The sequence below is a fragment of the Pollachius pollachius genome (assembly GCF_949987615.1).
Source record: "Pollachius pollachius genome assembly, chromosome: 9".
Classification (NCBI taxonomy): domain Eukaryota; kingdom Metazoa; phylum Chordata; class Actinopteri; order Gadiformes; family Gadidae; genus Pollachius; species Pollachius pollachius.
Window position 1 is genome coordinate 15,163,458 of NC_136942.1, and position 25,687 is coordinate 15,189,144.

The window sequence follows — 25,687 nt, forward strand, 5'->3', positions numbered from 1 at the left end:
CGAAGCACTCTTATAAATACCGAATTCTACAAAAAAAATAACAACCGTGGCATAGGTTGGCTGAACGCCATGAAGGAACACACGCCCCTGCTTCAAACTGCCTTAAACCCGTAGCCAGGTGTTAACATCTGGGGAAACCTCTGGCCGGAGACTTACGGTGGCCGAGACGTGGCGTGCTGAACTCTACGCGTGTAGCCGGACTCTTTGATACACTACACTGGAAGGAACCCAAGTGGAGTTTATGTTTCCATCTCGGGAATGCCTTGTTTTTCCTTTTTTTGTTTTCTTCTCTGTGCCATTTGCTCCTTTGTATCAGTTCATGAATTACTCCTTTCCGTCAAACGTGCCAAGAGCCGCGGGCCCTTCGTGTGAACGGATCGCTATGGAAAGATATGGGGTTTCAGTAACCGTGATGCAGCGTCGTAGGGCACGGAGGTAGGGCTGTGGAGGGATAATATGAGCCGCTGAGACCAGTTGCTTTGACACACTGGCGACAAATTCCCCGTTAAAGGACGTTAAAGGGTGTCGTTAAAGGGTTATGGAGGGCCATGGTAAAAAAGTGGGGTTTTTTTGTGGTTTACATTCTCCATTGCAGTGGGATGTGATGTTATCTGAAGGCGAGTCTGAATATTGTCAGATTGATCTTCTCTGCCAATACTGCTAGACAGATCTACTAGTGAGCGTAATAATTTGTCTGGGCAAAAATAATGACATACACAGTCGTTCCCATGGCCATCCATGCGAATGATGAATAGTTTGGTTTCCGGATTCAGTTTAGTTTACGGATTTCTATATATTAAAACGGAAAGTTATGCTCTTATGGTCAAATGCTCATCTTTCCTTCCACATTTTTTTCCCACGGAGGGAAAAATACAGAGAGACAGACAGAAAGCGAACAGACAGACGGATGAGAAGAGCGATGGATGGAATATATACCTTCTCCGGTGGAGGGGTGGTTTGGCTCGCCTCACCTCCACTGGCAAGATCCTTTGTGAACTGGAAGAAGGGATGGACAGATGGACCGATGGATTAAGAAAGGGATGCATGGATTGTGACGAAAGCAGAGGAGCATATGGGAAGCAGGCCTTCAAGAGTGCGAACGTGCATTGAAGAGACAAACGGGGTTGTGTCCCGAAGCCAAAAGCTACAGCTGCCAGCGTTTGGCAACAGCTGTTTATAGGCAACTGTTGTTTATACTATTAATACATGGAATTATCCGTTTTAATTCACACACTCTTGGGTTTAGGCCTTCGGTATATTTTCAGTTTGGGAGTTTGTCAAAATTATTTGTTTAATGAGCTTGAATTTAATAAATTACAAATATGTAGTTCTTGGTCTACAAGGCATTTACGAGGCAGGGAGAGAGAGACAGGGATAACATCTTAGTAATGTGTGGGGTTCTTCTCATCCGCTCTCCTTCTTGACCCCACCCACTCAGTGCTCAGCTGTTTACAGAATCTGGACGGATCTGGGGTCACTGTGTGACCTTGTGACATAGGAAAATTACTTTTCCCATAAAGCTCCGGGAGAAGAGAAAACGTAGAAAGAGACACAAGAACCAGTGTTGGAAAGAAGTTAGGGGTTTCCCTAAGCAGGGTTCCCCTTGACAGGGGTTGAGTCAGGCGTTGAGTGAGCTATTGAGTGTCTCAATAGCTTTGTGTGTGTGTGTGTGTGTGTGTGTGTCTCACGGTGAATGTCAGCATGTCATTGTGTCTGTGTGGTTATATCTGCGCGTGCATGTGTGCGTCTGTGTATGTCTGCACACTGACCTGCGTTGCGCTGGCGCTGGTTCCGCTGGGTCCCCTGGGGGCCCGGGGACGTTGGCCCTGCCGGACTCCCAGCTGTGGCGTCGGAACGGCGAGAGCGAGCGGTTGGAGGCCCGCACGATGGCCGACGTCACCGGGTTGTCCGGCAGATGGTCCTTCCCCTCTTCCTCCTCTCCGCCCGTCGCATCCAGGCCTTCTACCCCCGTGCACCCTCTCCCTAGAGACGGGGCAGTGTACTGCGTTGAGGGTCTGTGGGACTCGGGCTTGTCCCCTGGCTATACTTCGACAAGACTGTGATGAGCATAGCTGGTTTCCAGTTTGAGAAGAGATCGGTCTTATACAGCTTTGAAAAAACTTTTAAACCAATAGAGTTCCCTTTTAAAGTAGAAAACGGTGGCTTTAGTATACTAAGGGAGGCTGTCCACGTCAGAGCCACACCGGACCGCTCACCTTCTTCATCTGACTTCCAGGGCCCTCCAGGGCTCCAGAGGGAGGCAGAGTCGCTGGCCCCCACCGACGTGCTGTCCATGGACACGGTGTCCAAAGACGCCGTGTCCATGGACGTCGTGTCCACGCTGTGCCGCGAGGAGACACTGGGGGGTCCCTGGGTGGAGGAGTCATCGGTGGAGGACCAGGACGAACGTCCCCGCCTGAACTCGGGCCTGGAGCCGGGCGGCGCGGGCTGCAGGGACAGGAGAGCCTTTTGTCAACGGCCTGCATGGTACAATGGTGCTGCACGTGGAGGCATTGCCAGAAAATATGACTGCTTCAAAACGATGCCCGTCTATACATGGCAATCGTCATCATCCATACACACACACTGAGCAGACACACACACACGCTTTTAAAAATGTCAGACATATATAACCCATGATTGCATCTTCTGTGGTTAATAACAGTGTTCACTGTTGTTATTACCCCAATGAAATAATGGCGGGTAGGGATCGACCGATTTGGATTTTTTAGGGCCGATACCGATATTTTTTCATCAGCCTTAGCCGATAACCGATACGCCAATACAGAATTTCTTGAGCCGATATTTGGAGCCGATAATACCCTGGAAATCCAGAGTTCTCGCAAGAGCACAATTTGAATTTGCTCAGCGAGTCACTCTGGGAACGAGCAATATACTCGTGTATACTCGTGATGTATCAATATAGGCGGGCCAAAAGCATTGCTTTTTTACCGACCGGATACGGCAAGAGTCTTATCTATTGGTTAGCTCCACTGGTCTGGACACGTCACCCCTTGTATTTTTCTGACATTTTCAAATGCATGCTTGGTGCGGCCCCTCGAGTTGGGCCATTTTCATCACTCGTTGCCAGACCCTACAGTTTTCTAGATGTGGGTCTGGATTTCCAGGCTAAGCCTCCCTCAATTAACATCATAAAAATGACACAATGATGATAACAAATGTTACAATATCTAAATTTTAAAAAAATGAACTGTTTATTGTCTGTAAATCATGCCGAAGAAAAAAAAATAATTAAAAGAAATGGCCGATACTGAAAAAATATCGGCTGATACCGATACACGTAAAAAACGCGAATATCGGCCGATAATGTCGGCCGGCCGATATATCGGTCGATCACTAATGGCAGGTATGCCGGGTAGGCGAGTCAGTGTGTGTACACAGTTTAAACAAACATGGTGGAAAAAGATGAACCCCTCTCCTCTGTGGCGCGTGAGTCAGTGGGAGCGGGCTGACGGCGAGGCTGCAGACGAGAAACTCCCTGGCTGACTTTTTCCCCCTAACCTTCTTTCATTCATTTGGCTGTCAGTCTGTCCCACACACACACACACACACACACACACACACACACACACACAACACACACAACACACACAACACAACCCTGCCTGTTTTCCTCTTCCTTCCCCACATAACTGTGAAGCCCGGGTTTCCAGAGGGTAGTGGAGGCCCAGGCCACGGCCCGCTCACGTGTCCAACAGGAGGTGCTTGGGATTGGGGGAGGAGGGGCCGGTGTTTGGGTAATTGGGGGGGGGGGGGGGGGGGGGGTACCAAGGTACAACAACGGTTGCATAATCCGGTGAAGAATAAAAACCCAGTGGGAATCATCAAGTAAGTATAACCAGAAGGCTTCCCCGATCATTTCTGCCTATTTGTATTTTGGGGCGTGGGAGTATTTTTCCGTTTGAGGAACGGGTGTGTTAGGTTCACAGATTCCCCGCAACTGCTCATTATTTCCTGAACCTACGTGGGGAAAATGCTGGGAGATCGGTTTCCAACCTGAGGGTGCCTCAACACTAGAGGACCATAGTGCGGCGTGTCAAATGACACGGCAAAGCACTAAGCATCGTTACCATGCTACAGGACCGACAACAACAACAAACACCGGTCATGATGGCCGCCACAAAGCCGTATGAACCTGACTGAATCGATGTGCGTATGTGCGTGTCTGCATGTGGGCGTGCTTGGGCGTGCATTGACGTACCTTTTTGAAGACGCAGTCATCCAGTTCCACGCTGGGTGTCAGACGCTCCACTGCATCATGGGTGGTCGCGGGGTGCGCCTGGATCATGCGGTCCACCTCGTCTCCCTCCCAGGGAGCGGACAGACCCCGGTCTGCGTAGGAGCATAAAGGTGAGGACAGTCCCGTTACAGTAACGGTGCTTCTGGATGTACAACTTCAATAGATGTTGTCTAGTCTTTATCAAAGAGCTGCCCAATTTTGTGGTCGTTTCTAATAGCCTCACATATTTGTATGCATCTTAATACAGAAACAAGAGGGTAAAATGATCTTTAACACCCTTGTTCGTTGGTTACATCCCTCTGTACACTGAACTGACTTATTGACAAGAAGGTGTGTTAAGGTTAATTGCAGTCAACATCTCGCATGCAGTGTTGACAGGCATGTATCTGTCAGTATAGAAAGGATTTAACGCAAAACAAGATTCAAAACTTCCAACCCCGGTTTTTCGGTTGGCTTTTAACAATATAAAGGTTCAAACATCTGCCTTTAGAAAATGTCATGATCCGAGCTTTTCACAAGATGGTGTTTACCGTTTAAACTGCAATAAAAAATAACTTTCCCTTCCTGCAAGAAGCTTGCCCTCCGGTTAAATCACAACGTAATTACCATTTATTAGTCAGTCCTTTTCAGTGCAGTGCGCAATACTTGAGTTCAAAATGATTTGCTTGCATTTTACGCCACATCAGTTTAGAGAGAAAACAAACGAGTTGGCAGATCAGCTTTATTCCTGGGACAATCATAAAATAGGTTCAAACTACATATGGCAAAATTTAATAAGTTACATAATGCAGGTTTAACATTGCACCTTAAGCGATTGGGATAAGTAATGAAAAGCACAACTATTGACTTGTTTGTACTATAAATATGTAAACAATAATGAAGAGCTCTACCAAGAACTTTACAGCTACTACAGAGGTTTTCTTTCATGTAACAACGTATTGCAGCACTGGATGCAATACCCTCAGACAGGAAGCTGACCTCATAGCAACCAGAGCACAGAAAAAAGACTGAAAGAGTTGGGAAAGAGAGAGAAGAGAGAAGTGAAGAGACGATGAGGAAGGAGGGAGAAATGTATGCCCATTGTGTGGTGGGTGTGTGTGTCAACGTTTCTGTGTGTGTGTGTGTGTGTGTGTGTGTGTGTGTGTGTGTGTGTCTGTGTCTGTGTCTGTGTCTGTGTGTGTGTGTGTGTGTGTGTGCCTGTGTGTGTCTCACACACACAGGGCGAGTCACATAAAGGAAGAGAAAGAGAGAGGCACAGAGTCTGGACTTCTGCAAGTTGTCTCATCAGCTATATTGGGAGGGCAGGAAGGACATGATCTGACTAATGTCAAACTAAACTGATTGAACAACGGGCTGGTGTTTTGAGCTACTGGTGAAAACAGTTGCCATGTTCTGAAAATGAGCAATCTGTTTAAATGTTGACATTGTGCTGGAAAATGTTAACAAATTTAGTGATGACGATTATAAGTAAATCTGAAAAAAGATTGTGGTGTGTGTACGTGACATTTTCCATGTCATATCTTGCCCTTAAATGAGGGCCCATGGACTGAAGTAAAGCGTGAAGCATGTTCAGTTGTATCACCTAATGGCCCCTGGTGGAATGAAGTGTGTCCGTTGAGATTTTGTTAAGGGGAAATGGAGGGGTAGAGAGAAAAGCCCTGGTAGCAGAGAGACGGATTAAAAACTAAGCTAATCTCTTTCTTAATTAAATGAACAAATCTGATATGATCACGGGTTTTTCTGGGCATGTGTACGCATGTCTAAATATATTTTTCATCATCTTGGTAGGAGTCTGTGGTCTCCATAATGTAGTTACACACGTCACTACTTGACGAGGATATGGGAGAGAGGGGGGTGTGCAGTCACGTCCTACAGAGACATGGGTTCTCTCTAACCCTGACTTCTTGTCTGTGTACTGGCAGCAAAGTGACAGCAAGGTGACTCAACGTAGACCACAACATCAACCACAACCTTGCCTGATCTTCGGAGTCCTTACGGTTGTCTTGTGGGATTTTAAGGTGTAATCTCGGTTCGCTGTTGATTTGTGCAATTGGCGCTGTATTATTATGTGATCGTTGTGGTTACTGCTTCAGAAAACTTTTTTATGAATGATGGTACTTTTGATTAATGGTCCCGGTGTGTCTGAACCTACACCCACCTACCGACTCCACTCGGTTGGGTAACTGCTGTGTTCCATGGAAATCCATCAGAGCTACAGGACTATATGGTAATACAGCAAAGCTACGTGGCTCAGGGAAATGGCTCCTCGTGCGTTGGTTACATAACAGACCTCTTTGTTTGAACGCAAAAATGTGGTGGCTATTATGTCCGCAAAAAAAAAGCCCAACTCAGAACCATCCCTTTCTTTGGCATTCACTTTGTTTTGGGAAATATTTGCGGTGGACAGAATGGGCTGGTATTTAGCACCAATGCCTCGCAGAGGGATGGTAGCTCTAGGTACAGACCCCCACTGAGACGGAGAGTGGGTTCTGAGCACCTGCACTGTGTCTCTGAACCTCAGCGTGGCCATGGGTCTTACCTGTGGCAGGGGCAGGTGGTGTGCAGGAGCCGGGGAGGGCGTGGGGCTCCGGGCAGGGCCCTAGTGGGAAGAAGGTCTCCTTGTCCCTCTGGATCTGCAGGGGACAGCACATTGACGAGGTTTGTTACATGTGTGTGGGATCCAGTTCACCGGGGATTCACAGCGTCGTATACGCATTATGCTCCCATACTTTCTTCATGGTTTATGAGTAACCAAGATGTTTTCCCCTCAACACACATGTGGGCACGTGAGTGTACGTGTGCGCGCACACACACACCCACACACACACACACACACACACACACCGGTGTCTCAAGCAAACTATTGTTCCTATTGTTCCTCCCATGCAGCGGGACATCCAGTGGAGTGCCAGATACGTGGAGGAGTGGGTATCTCTAGGGCACATGTGTATCACACACACACACACACACACACACACACACACACACACACACACACACACACACACACACACACACACACACACACACACACACAGGCCCGCACAACCCAACATGTAGGAAGACATCTACAACTTTCAAAGACACAAACACTGACACTGACACACACACACACACACACACGTGCAAAACACACACACACAAGCACAATGTCCTGTCCTAATTTCCCTCTCAAAAACGAAGACCTTCGAAACGAAGAAGCAACTGTTAAGCATAGCGCTGTCAATATATCAAAGGGAGAGCGACTGGGGGCCTCCAGCCACAAGGCGGCTGGCTCGTCTCACACTAAGGGGGGGGCCGACCTGCAGGGCGATACCAGCCGCGCTACCCCGCTCCTCCGCTCCTCGGGAGTGGGACACGAGACGGGAGATGGACGGAGAGGTGCGGGGTGACGCAGTCCGCCGCTGCTCCCCCGGCCCCTCTGCGTGGGGAGGGAGGGGCGGGCATTCTTCGGCCTTCTGGTGTGGGCACGCACGCGGGCACGGGCAGAAGAAGGGGATAAATGGTTTGGAGTTGCGTGAGTGCTCGCCTGGCTGCTCTGGCACTAATGCGAGGATTGACAAAAATGCTGAGTGTGGCTGCAGTGTTTTAGCAAGAACCAGATTCTGGTTGCAATTGTCAACAACAACAACAGCGACGACGCCGAGGAGAAAAATAAGACCCAACTCTCAAAATCCCCCGGCAGCAATCTGCAACCCTCACTCTGGTGGTCGCTGCTCGACAACTCGACCACCACAATGATCTCATATTCAGTTGTCTGATCGTTAATCGTCGCCAGCCAATGGCTCCTTTGTCCGCTGATCTCAATCAGTCCCTTGTCCCCTGTTACTATACTCTTGTGTCCCTCTCTAGTGCTATGGACATCTTGCAGAGATGTTTTACAGGCAAGCTGTTGCCCACGCCTCTGGCAGACAACAGAGATTCGTTTGTCAATCTGCCGTCCTGTTCGGAGGGCCTGTCCATGTGAATAATATAGACTGTCCATTGGTCACATGACGAAACCCTGCAATCATCTGCATTTTATACAAAAATGCAATGCATTTTTAATTCTTAAGAGATATTCTTTATACCCATCAATTAACTTGTGACCAATACTTGTATTTCTATTAACGTTGACTTAAATCCCTCCAAAAAGCCAGAACCAAACTGAAACACTTTCCAGAACCTAGAGGGAGAACATGCTGCAACATGCGTGAGCGGACGTGGTAATATCCACTTTCTTCGGCGCAATAAACTCTGATTTAACTCCAGAGAGAGACACTGTGTTGTTCCCAAACTTGACATCAACATGGCCTCCCCTTTGCGTTTGGGTCAAGACACTGTCCAAGTGGGTAAAAAGCATGTGTCACATTGCGATTAAAAAGTGTTCATGCACAATAATAACATGCTCTCACTTTGAGAGCATGTGAGCAGTGTATATTCAGCCCGTGATAGAACCGCTACCCTGCTCGCCGACGAGCTGACCGCCCTTGTCGACTCTGCGACCCTGCCTGGCTTGCATAGCAGCGGATGTTCATTGTCTGCGAATGTTTGTGATAACACAGCCACGGTGATCAGACTAAGAGGGTCTGGTCTGTCTAGACTCCCAGGGTCCCCCCCTCCCCCCCGCTGGCTTTGACGCGGTCAGCCATGAACTATGATAGCGTCTTTGCCAAAACCACAAACAAAAACACAAAATCCAGTCTAAAGATTGGCTGTTTGATGCCGTCTTCAAGAAGTGTACTCTTCACAATCAAACAGAGCTGGATGTTAGACGGTGGACTGGTGATAAATAGGGGGTGTGGGTGGGGGGGAATGGGGGGGCGGAGATTTCTTGGGAGCATGGGTGTGGTGCGAGACAGAGGAGGGTCTCCTGCATGACGAGGAGGAAGATTACACAATCCGCAGTCAAAGTCTTCCCTCTTTAAACGTAAGGGTTAGAGCTTCTTGGTGGAGATGGGCACACTTTAAATGCATGATTGTGTGTGCCTCATCCTCAATTACCTCAAGGAAATACCTCAGCCAACCACAACAGTTGCTGTTTCATTTCAGAGTTAAATTCAAGGTTTTTAAACGCTACTTGATGTGTTTAACTTCCTATCCCTAAGGGGTATGACAAAAGATGCTAACCACGCATGACTTGTGTGTGCACGTGTGACTAGTCTACTGAGGGGACAGGTTGGGACTTGGAAAGTGTGTAGCCTGGGGGCTTCTTTTTCAGCAACAAGCTCCCTAGCTACCTAGACAGAACCTAGCAGCATAGTCGATCGCCGTAAACAGAGTGGCTGTGTGTGTGTGTGTGTGTGTGTGTGTGTGTGTGTGTGTGTGTGTGTGTGTGTGTGTGTGTGTGTGTGTGTGTGTGTGTGTGTGTGTGTTTCCGGTTGAAGGTAGCGACAGATGGGGGGTTCATTTGATATGTTTAGGTAGTGATTTATAATTTACTGTGGGGCACAAAAGCCATTACCCTAGATCACATCAGATCCCAGGGGTAAAATCTAGGATGAAAGATAAGAAACAAATGTGCCTTTGTGAGACCTTTATAAAGTGTTCAGCATTGACAATAACATAAGTAAAATAATAGCCCTAGTAAAAAGAAAAATAGTGATAACAATTATTTAAGTAGACGTATCATTTCAATAACATTTCAGGCTTCTGAACTTCTGCAAGTGGCATCATAGCTCTAAACTTTACCGGTCACCACACAAAGCACTTCTCTTACTCCATTTCAGACAGCAATATATCTTAAAGAAACTCTTACTCCATTTCAGACAGCAATATATCTTAAAGAAAGTACAGCTTTCTTTTGCAAGCAGAAACACCGTAGGCAAAAATGAAGACAATTTGGTTTTAAAGTCAAAGTGATTCATACAGGGGGGAAAAAAGTATTACAGATTAAATTCATCTGGAACTATTCGCCAAATGGGCAGGTTTGCCTCCCCTGCATTTTGTTAATTACACAGGCCGGCAAGGCTTTGGTAAACAAATGTGTTGAAGGGGGCAGACAGCAAGGCCTTCAAGCACCAGCCCGGTATTGTTATGGAGGCTAAGCGTGAAGCCAGAACTCCTCTCATTGTCACATTGAAGAGAGTCACTAAATACGGAGGCCTACAAAACTTTCAAACCTATGTCGATAATGTACCAACTAGATCACCAAGCTCACTGCTATGAACGCGGAAAAACAAAACCTTTTCCACAGGGACTTCTCAACACGCATGTTGGTGTGTTACAAGTATTGCAACACAAACAAACACACCCACCTTAATTAACACCACGTCCACGGTCCTCTCTCCCTTAGCGCAGAGACTGTACCTCCGCCTGTGTCTCTCGTACATGCTAGCAGGAGATCCCAAAAATTGACTGATGAAGACTAAGGAAAAGAAAAGTAATTCCAGCTGTCAGGCTAGGAGAGGTGCTAACACCTGGCCGTTATGCCAGCAACACGGCAGGTTTGAATACCAAACAGCGGAACTCCCTTTTGTTTGTCAGAGCTAGCCGTTACTGCAGTCGTAGGTAAGTGTTGTTTGTTTTCGCTGATAGTTTCTCAAACTGCTCGGGCAGGGAGGAGAACTACCAGACGCTGTCGTTATCCTCAGTCTGAAGTAGTTGGCTGAGCGAAAGAAAAAAAACAAAGAAAAGAGAGATGCTTAACTAATACTTAACCAAACGGAGCTAAGCTTAAGGCACAAAAAAAAAACCGACACAGCTGGCATTGTGCACGGAGCCGCACTAAAAACAGCCAACCGTCCGAGAAGAAAATCTGTATCCGTACAAAACAGCAGACAACGTCTAAAAGGGTCACCTCTGGAATTGGCAAATTCAGTTCCAAGACATCGGCCATTGCCTAAAACAAGCGCCAAAATGACAAAACCAAACGACAACTCCACAGAAAAGTGCAAGGGCTCGGTGCAGCGTTCTGCCAGTGTAGCGAGAGGTAACGATCGGTGCCCATGTTCCAGTGCGTAATCCAGTAAACTCCAGCTCCGCTCCACCTCCCTGCAGCCCAGAACGGAAAATGAGACGCTTTTGCCCACATCTGTTCACATGGCCGGCCCCTCCCTAGCTGCCTCTCCCACCCTCCTTCTTCTCTCCTTCCCTTCCTCCCTCCCTCCCTCCTGACATATACACCATTGGGCTGCTTTGAACAAACACTCCAGTTCCTAGTCTTTATTTTTTCCATTTTATTCCTCACTCAAAAACACCCCCAACCCCCCAGCACACACACACACAATCAATAAGTACCTCTTTACCTCTGAGTGGCCGAGAGATTCAAGAATAAAAGTATGAAGAGCTGGTTATTGGGTTAAAGCGTATGGACTCCTGCGTCTGTGTGTACACGTGTGTATGAGGGGATTGAATTGATACGAGTGGGGGGAAAAAATGACAGGGGGAAGCAGAAAGACTGCTGAGGAGAGAGAGAGAGAGAGAGAGAGAGAGAGAGAGAGAGAGAGAGAGAGAGAGAGAGAGAGAGAGAGAGAGAGAGAGAGAGAGAGAGAGAGAGAGAGAGAGAGAGAGAGAGAGAGAGAGACAGAGAGAGAGAGAGAGAGAGAGAGAACCAGTTTAAATGGGTCGCTAATTGTGTGTTGGTGTGAGAGGGGGAGGCAGAGATGTAGCAATGGTGGAAGGAGAGGTCTTTATAACTATGATTATACGGGGTGGATCCCAGCTTGAGTCATGGCTACCGTTATATCCAGTGACCAACGGCGGACAATACAGCATGTATGTAAACGTAGGCCGGTATGTAAACGTAGGGATTCTAGACACAAGGATGAAAAAATGATTTTCCAGGGGAATAAAAAAGAAATACGACCCTAAGGCTGATGTGCTACAAGGTTTGTCTTCTGCAACCTTCCATTACATAAAATAAAATACACGTTTAGTTATATATACACACACTGCCAAAACTATAGATTTGCTAAACAGAAATAACACTGCACATTCATCACTCTACAATTTCCATAAAGTTGAGTCGGTTATAGATCCCTTGCCAAGGAATGTTTCCAGCGCAACGCGCCTAGCTCTGAAAACTCTGAACAAACTGTCAAATGACAAACTCTGTGGTGCAGATCACCGAGTCAACGTGGTCCCCATGAGGGTAGGCCGTTTCTCACCCCTTTTCTACCTTGGGAGAGCAAAGCCTGCTGCGATGCTTAAGGAGGGCAGCCTCGCAATGGACCATTCAGTTTGAATGTAAAGAATGGACAACATAATCAGACACAGCGTTTTTGTATGTTTTTACAGACACGCAGCAAAGACGTGAACTTTACCCTTGTTTTATGTTAAACGCGTTACAATAAGTGTTGCAGTGTGGACATTAGAGGCTAAATTCCTGATAGCCCTGATACAAGTATAATATATTATTAGTGGTAGGCTTGTTGCTGTGATACTTTGTGGTTGTTAAAACCGTTCTTTAAGAATGAAGGTTTAACATTGGAGGAGTTGCTACAACCGTCATCGTAGTTGCTTTGGTCTAACCAAGAATTCTCTCAAGTCAAAAAAAGTGCAGAGGGGTTTTGTCCCTCAGAACACAGCCGTCACGTGCGGCCAATGAGTGGAAATAAGCAACTCCATCTGCAACCAATCAGCACCACACAAACACAGCTGTCCCCATGGTTACAGCTGTGCACACCTTCCAGTTGTGTCCATGATGCAGGGAGGGGGTTCCAACACGGGGGTGTGATTTAGTTGGGAGAGGGCGAATGAAAAAGGAGGGCGGGGGCACACATGCGCACAGAGCGCATTCATTTGGGAGCAGTTATCCCCACATTAAACACTAGTGGGCAGTAAAGGACGGCAAACGTTTAATCAGCAACGAAAAACCACAACATCAACAACATGTATCTATTCATTTGTCTAAAGGCTCGGTACTCCTGTCTGTCCTCGGCCTGTATTTAGATCACAGCACTTGGGGGAGACATAGAAACTGAGACTTACTCACTCCTTCTCTCAGCTCATGCCAGGCTATTGGTCTAAATTAAACCTTAATTTAGGATTAAGCACCTTAGGGTTGGTAAAACTGGTATGAAACCAGGCAGCCTTCAGTTAAACCTTAACCATACTAAAGGAAGGAATGGAAATAAAATCTATCGGCTGCTACAACACTTTCAACCTTAAGGACATAAACAGAAACATACAATCAGAAGCTACTTAATTCCAGAATTATCCATGCTTTAGGTGTACTGCCAGACAGAAAATCGACAAATACCAATATATTTGACAGCAAAGGGACAATCTAGCCGCACACTATTCTCTCAATTCTAGTTTACTGGCCAGTTACAATTTAGTACAGAATAATGTAATGTATACAGTTTAGTAGAACCTTTCTGCTGGGAGTCAAATACCCTGATCTATTCAAATTATGACCAGTCTCCCCTTTGCAATATTTCTCTTAACTTCTTCACCATCTTTCTCTTCTAAACCTCCCAGACATTTAGCATGGTATCCCTGAGCAAAAAGAGTTGCATCACACACACACACACACACACACACACACACACACACACACACACACACACACACACACACACACACACACACACACACACACACACACACACACACACACACACACACACGTCCAGAGATTCCCATATCTTATTCGATGACCCCAGACTGCAGAGCGTCTTGAGAAGTGCGTCATTCAGGGCCAACCCTAAAGAGCGATTTGCACAGGGCCTCATCTGTGGCCCCGATCATGTGCCTCCAGCCTAACGGCCGGGCTTGCCCTGAACCAAGCTGCCACCAGGATTTAACTGATGGTGTCTGATTTGTCAATCAACCGCAAAGATAATCCCATGTGCACACTAACACACAGGTGTTTTCAGGCCATCTTCTGATTAATATTAGTCTAAGCCTTTGATAGTTGTCTGTACTTTAATGTTTCTTTATCTGCAACTTCAATAACGACAAAGATGATAATTTTCCACTACAGAATCCACTTCTTTGCTATACAAATTGTTAGCAAGTTCACACGTTCACACATTCACACGTTCACACTCTCACACTCACACGTTCACACTCACACACACACAGAGGTCAGTATGGGTTATTTTTAAAAAACCCTTTAAAGAAATAAAGGGAATGATGGATGAGTTTGAACGCAACCTGTGGCACAACCTTAGGTCACCGGGCTGGGCTCCAAAGAAATGGTCCCCATTAATCTGAATCGGTGTACCACAGGGCAGTAAGGGCTCCAAGAATGAACTCACCTCAGGATGGAGGGCACCCTCTGAGAACGTCTCGGGGGACTGTTCTTCATGCAAAGCTTCCCTCTCTGAAGGAAAGATAGAGATCAAAGTTAAAATAAATAAGAACATATTTATAGATAAAACAAATTGCCTTTTTTATATCATTTTCAAAACCATGAACTATCATAATAGCAACACGTTGGAAACATCTATTGACCTCCACATCCTTTTTTCTAAATTTTGTCAGGTTCCCACGGGTTCGTCAGCCGAAGAGATGAGACAGGAGGCTTGTGGTTGTATGACAGAACCAACCTTAAATCTCTGAATAGAGGAAACTTCTATGCAAGTTTATCAAATTAATGTTTTCAAAATGAAAACCTCCAGGATGTTCATCATCAGCCTAATGTATGATGACAAAATAACTTCATCAAAACAACCTCAAACCAATAAAAGACCGATATATCCACTAACCTCATAAGTCTATAAAGAAAATACAAGTCAGAGATCAGATACCAGGATAACATCCTGAAACATTTCACGAAATGAATGTCTTATGCCCTTCATCGATTTCAAAATCAAAAGACAACTTTTCTTCCCCTGTGAGAAAAGGGAATGAACTCTGCAAACAGCTGCCTCCACGTGCACACACACACACACACACACACACACACACAGTATATGTGCTGATATTTATGTCATTCCATATAGTTAAGCCTACACCATGTGCTCTCCCTGTATGCATCACAGGGGGACATGAGCCCCTTTCACACAAGCATGCACATGCATGTCTTTGGCTGCAATGTTCAGGAACCATTCCTGCATGGGGTCATGTGTGACTGGGAGACGGGGTCGATATTCCGATAAAAAATTCACACTGCCAATTCTCCGCTTAAGATCTGGTACGGACATTTCCGAAAAAACTGCCAGTACGGCATTGTTGTGAATGAAAACAGTAACATCGCTGTGAGGGGCAGGTGAAGGATTACATTAGTCTGACGAACCAATCACAAGACTCCACTGATTATGTATTATAATCTGCTGCTGCTTATCGAAATGTGCCAATGCCTCTCGGGTGATTGAATTAATATTATCCCGATTATTAATACTTTTTTTTTCATGAATGGCTTGAAACTTTACAGATGCCAAAATAAGGGAGCTACTCTCAGTCACGAGTTTTATGGCGGTGGCAGGCATTGATAAGTGTTGCATTTCCACCCTCTGCTGGACTTTCCGTTGGCCAGTCTATGCGGGCATCGCTATGCCTTGGCTAAAAGGGCGCAGGGCAGAAAAGATCCAGAACGTAACTGAATGGTTATCCCAGTAATGTACCGGGAACTATGTGGGAAAGAGGCTTAAAACTGACACACTAAAATATCACAAGGAGAATATTTATTATGCTAGCATTTATATATATATTTATTATATATATTGTACGGTTGTATTTTTTTGCGATGATTATGAAAATGTGCTGCCGACTGTTCAATCAGCCTCTTTAAGAATTGTATAATTAGCCTACTTGTTTTCTGAGGAGATAAGATAAAAGGGGCATTATAGCTGTGACTCAACCAGCCGACAAAGCAGGTCAAGGTGCCAACTACTAGCCTGTTTCCTAAGGAAACGGACCCTCCCACACTTATCTCTCATGGCATTTCTCCTTGTGATATTAATTTCTGGTCTGTGTTTTGAGTCATACAGACATTGTTTGAAGTTGTTTATCAGGAACTACTGTTGCACACAGAGCAAACAGCTAAGCAGCATCCTGCTGCAAAACTTTGAAATGAAGCTAGCACAAAGCTGAGCAAACATTCATTACTGAGCCAGTGAGCCCACACAAGCGGCCGTTTAATCATTCTAGAAGACCATCCCTAGATAATATTTAACATAAAAGATGATTCAGAAAAAAATGCTACCATTGCAATGAAGTCATCTTTTATAAATAAATAAATAAACCAAAAGTAAAGAACCCTGAATATCACACAAACTGGCACACTCAAATACTCCCACACTGATTACATATTGAGAAAAAAAAAAAGATAAGCTTATTCATTGACTTTCTATCAGACAGTCACACACTCTGATACTCACAATGGCCACTTCTCAGCCGGACTCTACTTTTGCCATCTACTGTAGAGGTCAGATGACCTCATCAGGTTGCTTGGATACCACCCTCCCACACAAACAGGGGAGCTGGTTAAACTGAATGACAGACACACACAGCCCTTCCCAGTTGTTTCCACAATATTCCATCCCCCACAGCTTCACTCTACGCATTCTACCACAGACCCCTCAAGGCAGCTGGGACTACACCAAAGACACACGCCCCTGTCCTCTGAACCTCAGAGAGGGGACGTACTGTACATCTAAAGAGCGAGATATTTTATACAGACAAACTTTACCGTGCATAGCCACGTCATAGCTGATCTTCGCTTAAAGCATTAACGCTATGGCCTTTTTTTAATGAAAATATTACTTTGGAGAAAGAGGGAAAACTAAAGGAGAGTCAAAGACAAGAAAGGAAGAATGCAAAGCTTGCCTACGGTTTGAACCCTCAACTACTCAAAGTAATCAAGGGTCTCGGTACTTAAAGATAATATGTGTAAGAATCAGAATTCCTTCTCAATACTGGCGACTTTGGCCGGTTAGTGAACCGCAGTATGCTCAAGCTCGTGCATTCAGTGCACTTAAGTGTGAGCTCCATGGGTTGAGACAATAACAAGCATAAACTAAGTTTAATTACACTCAAAAATAAACATTTTACAAATGACATAGTTGAATAAGAGACATTTTTGCAATTATCAATGCTTAGACTTCAACTTTCTTAGCCAAAATGACCTGCCAAGCTGAACTATGCAAGAGATTGTGGGGGAAGAAAATAAGAACCTGCTCATATATTGGCAATTTCAAGCGATTTATGCATGCGCAAATCCTACACGTAACCCCTTTAGACAACGATCTGAACAAAATTAATAGTAATTTACCTGGAGTTCTGGAGGCGTCTGGAGTTGTGACCATAATCCTCCGTGTCTCCTCCCCGTCACTTGTTCTTTCCTGGTCCTTGCATCCATCGACTGTATCCAAATAACCCAGGTGCCCCCCCTGGTCTTGGAACATACCATCTCCATCATACATAACAGCACTGTGATCCCCTTGATGCTGGAAGCTGCTACTTTGAAACTCCATAGGGGTGGCCAAAACAAACATATCTGCCAATGGTTGGGTCATACCATCGTCAGGAGTCACAGGGCTGGTGGATTCCTTCGACAGGGGACTTGAGTGGGCCGTACCAGAGCAGGTACCAGAGAGTGAGTGATCCGGATTGACAGGGAGAACCACTTGGCAAGCGGGCATAGAATATTCCTCGTCGTCAGAGGAAACAGCACCCATGTATGAGTTCTTGCTCTGGATTTCAGAGGGCAGAACACCGCTGCTGCACACTTCAGACTCCAAAGGCAACCTTTGACCCCCAGCTGAACCATCTTGGTGGGACTCGCCTTCACCCTCCTCACACACAAACACTACAGTGCCTTCCTGGCCTGTCACACAGGCCTCGCTAGCAGGCTCAATGGCAGCCACAGCTTTAGATGTTCCTTGTGATTTACCGGCTTCACGAGACTCATTTACTAGAACGTGTGCAACCAGGGGGGTTTTGGCACCGTGCTCTGGGTTGAGCCTGATACCCAACTGCTCTTCAGACAAGAAGCAATCAAGTTCTCCGGGTGAGTCATCAGTACACTCTTTAAGTCCGGGATTTTTGTTGGCGTTTGAGTCAAACCAGTCCAATTGCTTGCCGTTGCCCTGCCCTGTGTCAATGACAGGGCAAGGCACTTGATCATCCTGACAGAGCTGGCCTTCACTCAGAGCATTGATTGGGCTAGCAGGCTGGGTTGTAAGTGCTTCATTCAAATCTCTGTACGTTTTCGTGTCAGCCTCTGCTAGGCTGGATGCTTTTATAGCCAGATCTTGACTTAAATCCAAGCAGTAGTTTTGTATGGATATGGCTTCTGATATAAGTAGTTCTGTGTTTATGATGTTTGCCTCTGGGGACTCCTCAAGAATGACACGTGCTTCTGGAACTGACTGGTTACTCATTAAAATGCGTTCCACGTCTTGTGGCCCTGATACCTTTTTCTGTTGATATTCTTCATCGGCTGATACTTTTTCATTCGACGGACCATAATCGTCTGTATCAGACAGTTCATGACAAGCATGGCTTTTGCTGGTCATTGGCGTGGAGGCTAGCTCTGCTTGTAAATCGTTTGGGGGCTGGTTAACACACACCGACACTTGAACCGTGGTGTCGAGGGGCAGCTCGTGTTCGCTGCTGAGCACCGATGAGGCCTGAATAGGAGTCTGGTCTGTGAGAGTTGACTCTTTGGACCATTCTGCTTCTGTCAGAGCATCAGTTAGTTGGCTCAGCTCTATTTTAGCAAGCGCCGATGCTACGGCCACGGTAACAACAGCAACCGCTGTCGCTGCTAGCTCCTCATTGTAGCGAAGATTATCCTCTCCATCCATGCACCTATTCTCTGCCTCCCTGCTGTTCTCATTCTCACCATTGTCATGCACTTCAGCACTGCTCTCGATCATCTCTTCCCCTTTTCTTTCTTCTTTGTTCCACATACAGCTCTTTGCACTGGCAGCCACAACTACCTCGTCGCTGTGCCTCTCCATAATACAAGCCTCTCGCATTTCCTCACGGCCCCCCCTCACCTCGCTTCCCTTTACCTCGCTCGGTTTGTCCTCGCTTGGCCCATCTCGGGGCGGCCCAAAGTGTCCAAAACAATGTCCCAAATCAGCCGTTACAGTTCCGTCTGCAGTTCCTTCCTGTGTTTTAAGCGGCGAAACATCCGCTGCCCCCTGCTCCCCTTGTTGTGGTGGTTCCACAGGGGGGGCTCCTTCGTGTTGTATGGCTGCCATGCATGTGCTTGTCTCTGTGGTCTCTGAGTCCAAAAGCCATTCAACCTCAGTGGGGTTCGCAGGTTCAATCGTCGTCACACATTGAGGAAGTTGACCGACAGATCGATCCACAGAGTTGGGTTTAATTTCAAGAGCCTCCACATTTGAACAGTTGTCGAGCTCCATCGCTGCGGCAGGCTCTGCGTTGTGCTCAGACAATAGCACAGCGTGAAAGGCTCCTTTTGATTCTGTGGTGTCTGAATGTCCATAATCCAGTTTGGTTGGAACTACATCATCGACATCTACATCCAAATCACTTACTGTTGCTTCAATCTTTTCAGCTGGGCTTTTAAATTCCACAGGTTGGATAGAAATGTCCCACTCCACTGGCTCTGTAAAATAGGGTAATTCAAGAAGGTCTGGTCCCTCCAAATGCAAAAATGTCCGAACTTCCTTTGATCCACTGTCGCTCCGAGCGAGGCTAGGTCCAGGACTATGAGAGTCGGTATCTGATAGGGCAACAATGGGTTTGCTACAGTCCATGCTCTTATCCCCTGTCTGGCTGGGCAGGCGCATGGTGCCAGCGTCCACTTCCTCCCTCAGGACTGACTCACTGGGGCAGGGAGGCTGGGAGGCAGCCCTTCCTGCCACAGCCTGGGCTACTGGCCGCGTCTCTGTGGCTACCAGTCTCTCGGCACTGGGCGGATCACCCCCAAGAGCCGCTCCACTACCCAGTGCCTTTGGGTCTCTCTCCCGGTCTGGTGGTGCCCGTATCTCCGCCTGTGTTTCGGCCGTCGGGCTGTGGCTCTGCGACTGTGCTCCTAGCTCTGCCAGCGTATCCATCAGGACGTGGGACTCTGTGCTAGAGCTGGAGCTAAGTTTGGCTTCGGCCGCACCCCTCCGGCCCCTCTTTCGCCTCCTTTTCTTCCTGCCCTTGTCTGCCGTCTCCTCGGCTCCCTCCTCTGGCCCCGCCTCCTCCCGCTCGATGCTCTCCTCGCTGTTGGCCCTCCTTCTGTCGTCACCTCCGCGCGCTCCTCCGTCTGCCCCTCGCTCCTGCCTCTCCACCTCCCCGTCCCCTCTTCCTCCCTGGTCCCGCTGTTTTCCGGAGGCTTCCTGTCTTTGTGAGCCAGGAACATGTGACTGCGCTGGCTGTGCTCCAGGGTCTCCAACCTGACTCAGGGCTGACACAGACACTTGAAAACAAGGGTCATGTTCCAGTGAGTCCCCGACACTACAGACCACAGAAGCCTGGGGCTGACTTAAGGCACTCCCCTTTTGCTCTGATTCTTCTAGGAGCCCATGGACTGGTGCGAGTGATGTGAGGGTCTGATTCTCTACCATGTTCTCCCCATACCAAGTAGTCTGGGCATGGGCTTCTTTCCCTTGAGAGGGCAGCGCAGCCCCCTCGGTTGGTGATCGCTCCGGGTTTTCGTCCTGGTACCAGACCGCGTTGCCGGCCGTTTCCGGACCCTGTTCGGTGGACCAGCCCATGGCCGCAGTCCAGCCCCCGTCGCGCCACAGCATTCGGCGGGGTAAGGGCCCGGGCGACTCAGGGCTGTCCCGCTGACCGAGGCGAGGGCTCTGGTCTCCCGGGTCCGTCCCGGTAGGTTCCCCTGGGTCATCCTCCAAGTTCAGAGATTGCCCCTGGCCCATGCTCCCTGATGGGACAAAAACAAGTGTCTATTAGGTTGGACTTTAAGTTCATATATAAAAAGGAAAATGGGGTCAAGGTAAACTTAACAATTAGTATCTGGTGTCTCTGGATGGTTAGCTTAGCCATATTATGGCGATTGTTGTCAAATTATCTAAGCAAAGAAAGTTTGCCAGATAATATAGACACAAAGTATTTGCAAATACAGCATTTGTGAAGTAAACCTTGCAATCCATCAATATATTAAATAACAGAATAAAAGATTTTCAACCACCAGCTGACAACGGTCTACCTTTTCTTGCCGGGTTGCCTTCAGAGGGTAGGTTCCATTTAGCCGTGGCACATGTGTTGCTTGTCAGATGATTCTGGTTTGTCTGCTTCACTGTCAAGTCTTCTCTCTTCGTTGCTCTAGCAGAAGTCTCGAGGCAAAGTTCCGCGTTCCCTCCTTCCTGTTTTTCTGCTACGCTGGTAGTCACGACAACCTGCCCTGCATCGTACACAATCCCAGGCAGAGGCAGTATGGGAAATGGAGTCCTCGCTGGTTCAGAGGAACTTGTGAATTTCCCCTCTCCTATGAGTTCTTTGGGCAAAACGATGTTCAACTCAGAGTTACTTCCCGTTATCTCTGAAGGGTTGTTTATAGCTTTCTCTGGAGTCCGTGTGGCACTTTTGTCATTTCCTCTACTTTTTGATGTCCTTTTTCTGTTTTTTCTGCTGCGGGTCGGTTGGCGTCCGACGGCAGGACTGTCCCTGCCTGCTGCCTTCTCTTCCTGATTAGGGCGGGGACTTCCAGTGTTGCAAGAAGCAGTGTCTGCAACAGTGTAACCACATTCGCTTGCCTGTATTTCTGTTGCTTTGCAGCACTTTTCCGGGGCTTCTACAGCCGGCTCTGCAGGCTCCTGTCTCTCTGATTGGCCAATGGATTTAGGACACGCCCTACCAGCAGGGCTGCATAGTCCTTGACCAGTGGGGAGATGGGTTGAACCAGGTGTCGGGGAACTGGAATCACAGAAATCCAATTTTCCCTGAAATAAAAAAATGAATAAGAATAAATACATAAATGAAAATAAAAGTTAATTTTGCTGGTGGATACACTCTGCAGATGATTAATAGTGAAACTACTGAATGAAGGGCTGATCTATAAATAGGTTAACCTAGGGCCATTACTCTCAACCAATGCATAGATAGTTTTGTCCTACCCTTTAGTCCTACATGTTGTGATACACCCACCAAGTGCATGTCGTCACAATTTGCTCATGGATATGTATTTCAAAAGGACAGTGCATTGCCAATAGGCATTATTTTGAGAAAGCTACAGTGAAACCTGGGGAGAAGAAGAAGTGAGAGTATAGCTAACCAGCTGCTCAAGTGTACAAACCAGTTTAGCCTCACTGCTTCATTAAGCAACAGGCATGCGTTAGACAGAACTACCCATGCAGGTCACAAGGAAACAAACCTCAAATATATAATTAATCATCACTAATCGTCAAATGGGCCATCTCAATTATGACACATACAACCAGGCCTATAAATCATATTACAATTTTAGACAAAGTGCAAACCTGTAATGCCTCGGCTCTTGTGACACTACACATTAACCGGTAAAAACAACAGGGCAACAGGGGCCGCATTGCCTTGACATTCAATTAAAGCAATAAAGCCTTAAATAAAACACTTAACCTCGGTAGACCACCATTGACAATCAGATTATTTGTTTATTTATTATCATCAAACATGTCAAGTCATCGACCTGGTGAGCTATCTACCTGGTGAGATTTGGCAGCTGCTATCAACATAATTTCTTAATTTTTTTCATAAGCTTCACCTGCATTTGAGTTGTATATCAATAGAATACACATAATAGTTAATTGAGTAGCAAGTGCCAGGATATCGGCACTTGCTATCACATGATTAGCATCAACAACTAAACCTGAGATCTAACAGCATGCCATTGAGGTAACAGGGCCTGTCTATAGCTTAACAGTTGTATGTCAAAAATGTTGACCATCCAAGTAGAGTGCAGAGATTCTAGGTAGCGGAGTGTTCAGTAATGTCTATTGATCACATAAAAATAATCAATGTTATTAAATGTCTACTGCTGGTTTAGCAATTTTAACTCAATTGATACTCAACCATGGACTATCTATGAAAAAAAAACCGGAAGTATGTCAGCGTTAACACTCATTCTAGTCTAGTCATTCATTATACGGCACCACATGATTAATGATGCATAAAAATAAAATATACATTTTAAGAGAGAAATAAAATGAAAACTAATAACACACCTTACACTGTGAAACACTAAAATGTATATAAAAGGAGATATTCAAATAATTTAATCACTGCTTTTTCAGCCATTAACAGTATTGCATTTTCACAGTACAAACAAAAGTACCGTGCGCATTTATAAAAAGTGCTGCATGGAACACAAGCGGGAAAGCTAGCGGCTGCGTCTGGCACTGACCTTCTGCTCTCTGTGCATCTGGACAAGTCTCCTCAGCTCTTCCACCTCGCCCTTCAGCAAACGGCTTTCACTCCTCTGCCCGTCTCCTCTCTCTACTTCCTCACTCTCCTTCTCCTTCTCCTGGCGAGCAGGGAGCGTTAGGGTGTAGGTGCCCAGGCCCGGGTGACACTGCAGCGCTCGGCCCTCTGGGTAAACCTGGAGCCAGCCCTCGGAGTCCTCCTGAATGTCTTCTGCCGACGCCTCGCACCTACAAATGCCAAACGAGGAAGGAGGAGGAGGCAGATCAGTGGAGGGCTCTGGGGGGAATTAGGTGTGAATGACAACATTCACATCAAAACTTTCTGACTGCGTTCCCTAGAGCTTGCATGCACACATATCAGCACTTTGTGTACTTTGGTGGTTTCATGTTGCCCCCTCTCTTCTCACACCATTACAGGATAAGTCCTAATATACATTGGGGGAGTATCAACCCATCAGTCGTCAACCCAGTCAAACCACAAGAAAAAAGAGATAACACATAGGCCGCAGCAGACTCTTGCACGACAAAACCACCCGGTAACCCTGAGCTGCGTAAACACACACACAAACAGTTTGCATGATACCCAGTGACTCACACCAGAGCCGTTCCCTCCTCAATCTGCTCCTACCCTGAGCTAGGATCAACAGAGCCGTCAATCAACATCAACTGACAACACACTTGGGCCTGCAGGCAGCCAATCAGAGCACAGCCTTTTAGCACGTGTTGCTTTGCTTTCAGTGGCGGCCTCCAAGTGGGAAACTGTAGCTAGTCACAATCTGGTTGTGAGACATGAATTCATTCGATTTCCTAATGTCAGGGCTGCATTGATGCGGTCAAAAAATGTGGTTTTGTCTGAAACAGGTCTAACCTCATGCAACTATTGACTTAAGTCTGCAGTTTGGTTTGCCAGCATTGCAAACTCTGGGAAATAGGATAAAATCAACACACCAAATGTCATGAATAAAAAGTGGCCTGACATGTGGCCTTCTACTGTAGTGTGTCGTTAAACCGCATGAAAAAGGCACGCACAGACGCACACGGTAATGGTGCAGAACCTGAATGGATTCAATATTTCATTTAAGATTTCCGTGATAGCTTCTATTTGGAAACAACCAAGAACTATATTATCAGAGGATTGGAATGCAGCAGATAGAAACAGCAGCACACACACACAGGAGGTGAAGAATGGAAAATAATGAAGTGATGGCCGGGTACTGGCTGTGCTTTCCTGTACTGCTCTGGCTGTTTTGACAGCGTTGAAGAGCTACAAGTGCAAAGCCACACCGGTAGAGCTACATCGGGTAAGTGAGGTAATGGGAAGTAGGGGGAGAGAGATGGGGAGAGCGAGAGCGAGAGAGCGAGGGGGGGAGAGGGAGAGAGGGAGAAAGACAGATAGAGAGTGAATGAGCGAGCGAACCACTGTGTGTGGTCTGTTCAGAAAAAAACAAAATGGTACTTGGGATCTATTTTGGGATCTTCCAATGAATCACACCCGCAGACATCCTTGTCTTTCTTTGTGTGTCTGTCACTCTGCTTGTTGCCAGATAAGCTCTCTTCCCCCCCACCCTCTCATATAAACAGCTGCAATTAAATAGCATCTTTGGGCCATGGATCGTTCAGGGTACTTCTCCACACTGTGTGCTGTGAATCCCTACAATCCACCTGTTATGTTCCCTCGTTGCGTCCCTTGACTCAGCATAAAGCCACCAACAGTGGACAGAAATCACACTGGGCAGAGACCACGGGACTGTGAGGGGAAGTGGGTTTGACCGAATGGTGAAGGAAGGGAAGAGGAGTGGTAGAATATAAATGGAGAGAGAAGAGACCGAGAGAGAGACAGAGACAGAGACAGAGAGACAGAGAGAGAGAGAGACAGAGAGAGAGACAGAGACAGAGACAGAGAGACAGAGAGAGACAGAGAGAGAGACAGAGACAGAGAGACAGAGAGAGACAGAGAGACAGAGACAGAGACAGAGAGACAGAGAGAGAGAGACAGAGACAGAGACAGAGACAGAGAGAGAGAGAGAGACAGAGACAGAGAGAGAGAGAGAATACACAAAGGAAAACAGGGCCAGCAGTTGTAGGCTGCTTGAACTACATAATCCCTAGTGTATCTGGAGTTGACTCACTGCCTCTAATATTGGATTAGTGGAGGTGGTGAGACGCAGGCACGCACATCACCAAAAAGTTGTAGTCATTCCTCTGGTCTAGTGTCATGGAAGGGTGCTCCCTT

General features: G+C 46.7%; 1 protein-coding gene across 7 annotated transcripts in view; it reads right to left on the bottom strand.

Annotated features, from left to right (window-relative positions):
• The window catches only part of LOC307080462 (A-kinase anchor protein 13-like), an 80,080-nt gene that overhangs the window by 30,309 nt on the left and 24,084 nt on the right, over nt 1–25,687 (bottom strand). For 5 of the 7 annotated variants that reach the window (XM_079743160.1, XM_079743161.1, XM_079743159.1 and 2 more), the window contains exons 8-16: nt 23,436–23,682; nt 21,264–21,996; nt 17,403–20,978; nt 14,446–14,510; nt 6,801–6,894; nt 4,223–4,353; nt 2,217–2,448; nt 1,770–1,983; nt 937–996 (exon numbers count right to left, since the gene is read on the bottom strand). In XM_079743160.1, coding sequence (XP_079599286.1) covers nt 937–996; nt 1,770–1,983; nt 2,217–2,448; nt 4,223–4,353; nt 6,801–6,894; nt 14,446–14,510; nt 17,403–20,978; nt 21,264–21,996; nt 23,436–23,682 — 5,352 coding nt within the window. Of the gene's footprint in view, nt 1–936; nt 997–1,769; nt 1,984–2,216; nt 2,449–4,222; nt 4,354–6,800; nt 6,895–10,497; nt 11,211–14,445; nt 14,511–17,402; nt 20,979–21,263; nt 21,997–23,435; nt 23,683–25,687 lie in introns of those variants that run through there. The other 2 variants (XM_079743164.1, XM_079743165.1) reach the window with 2 other exon arrangements.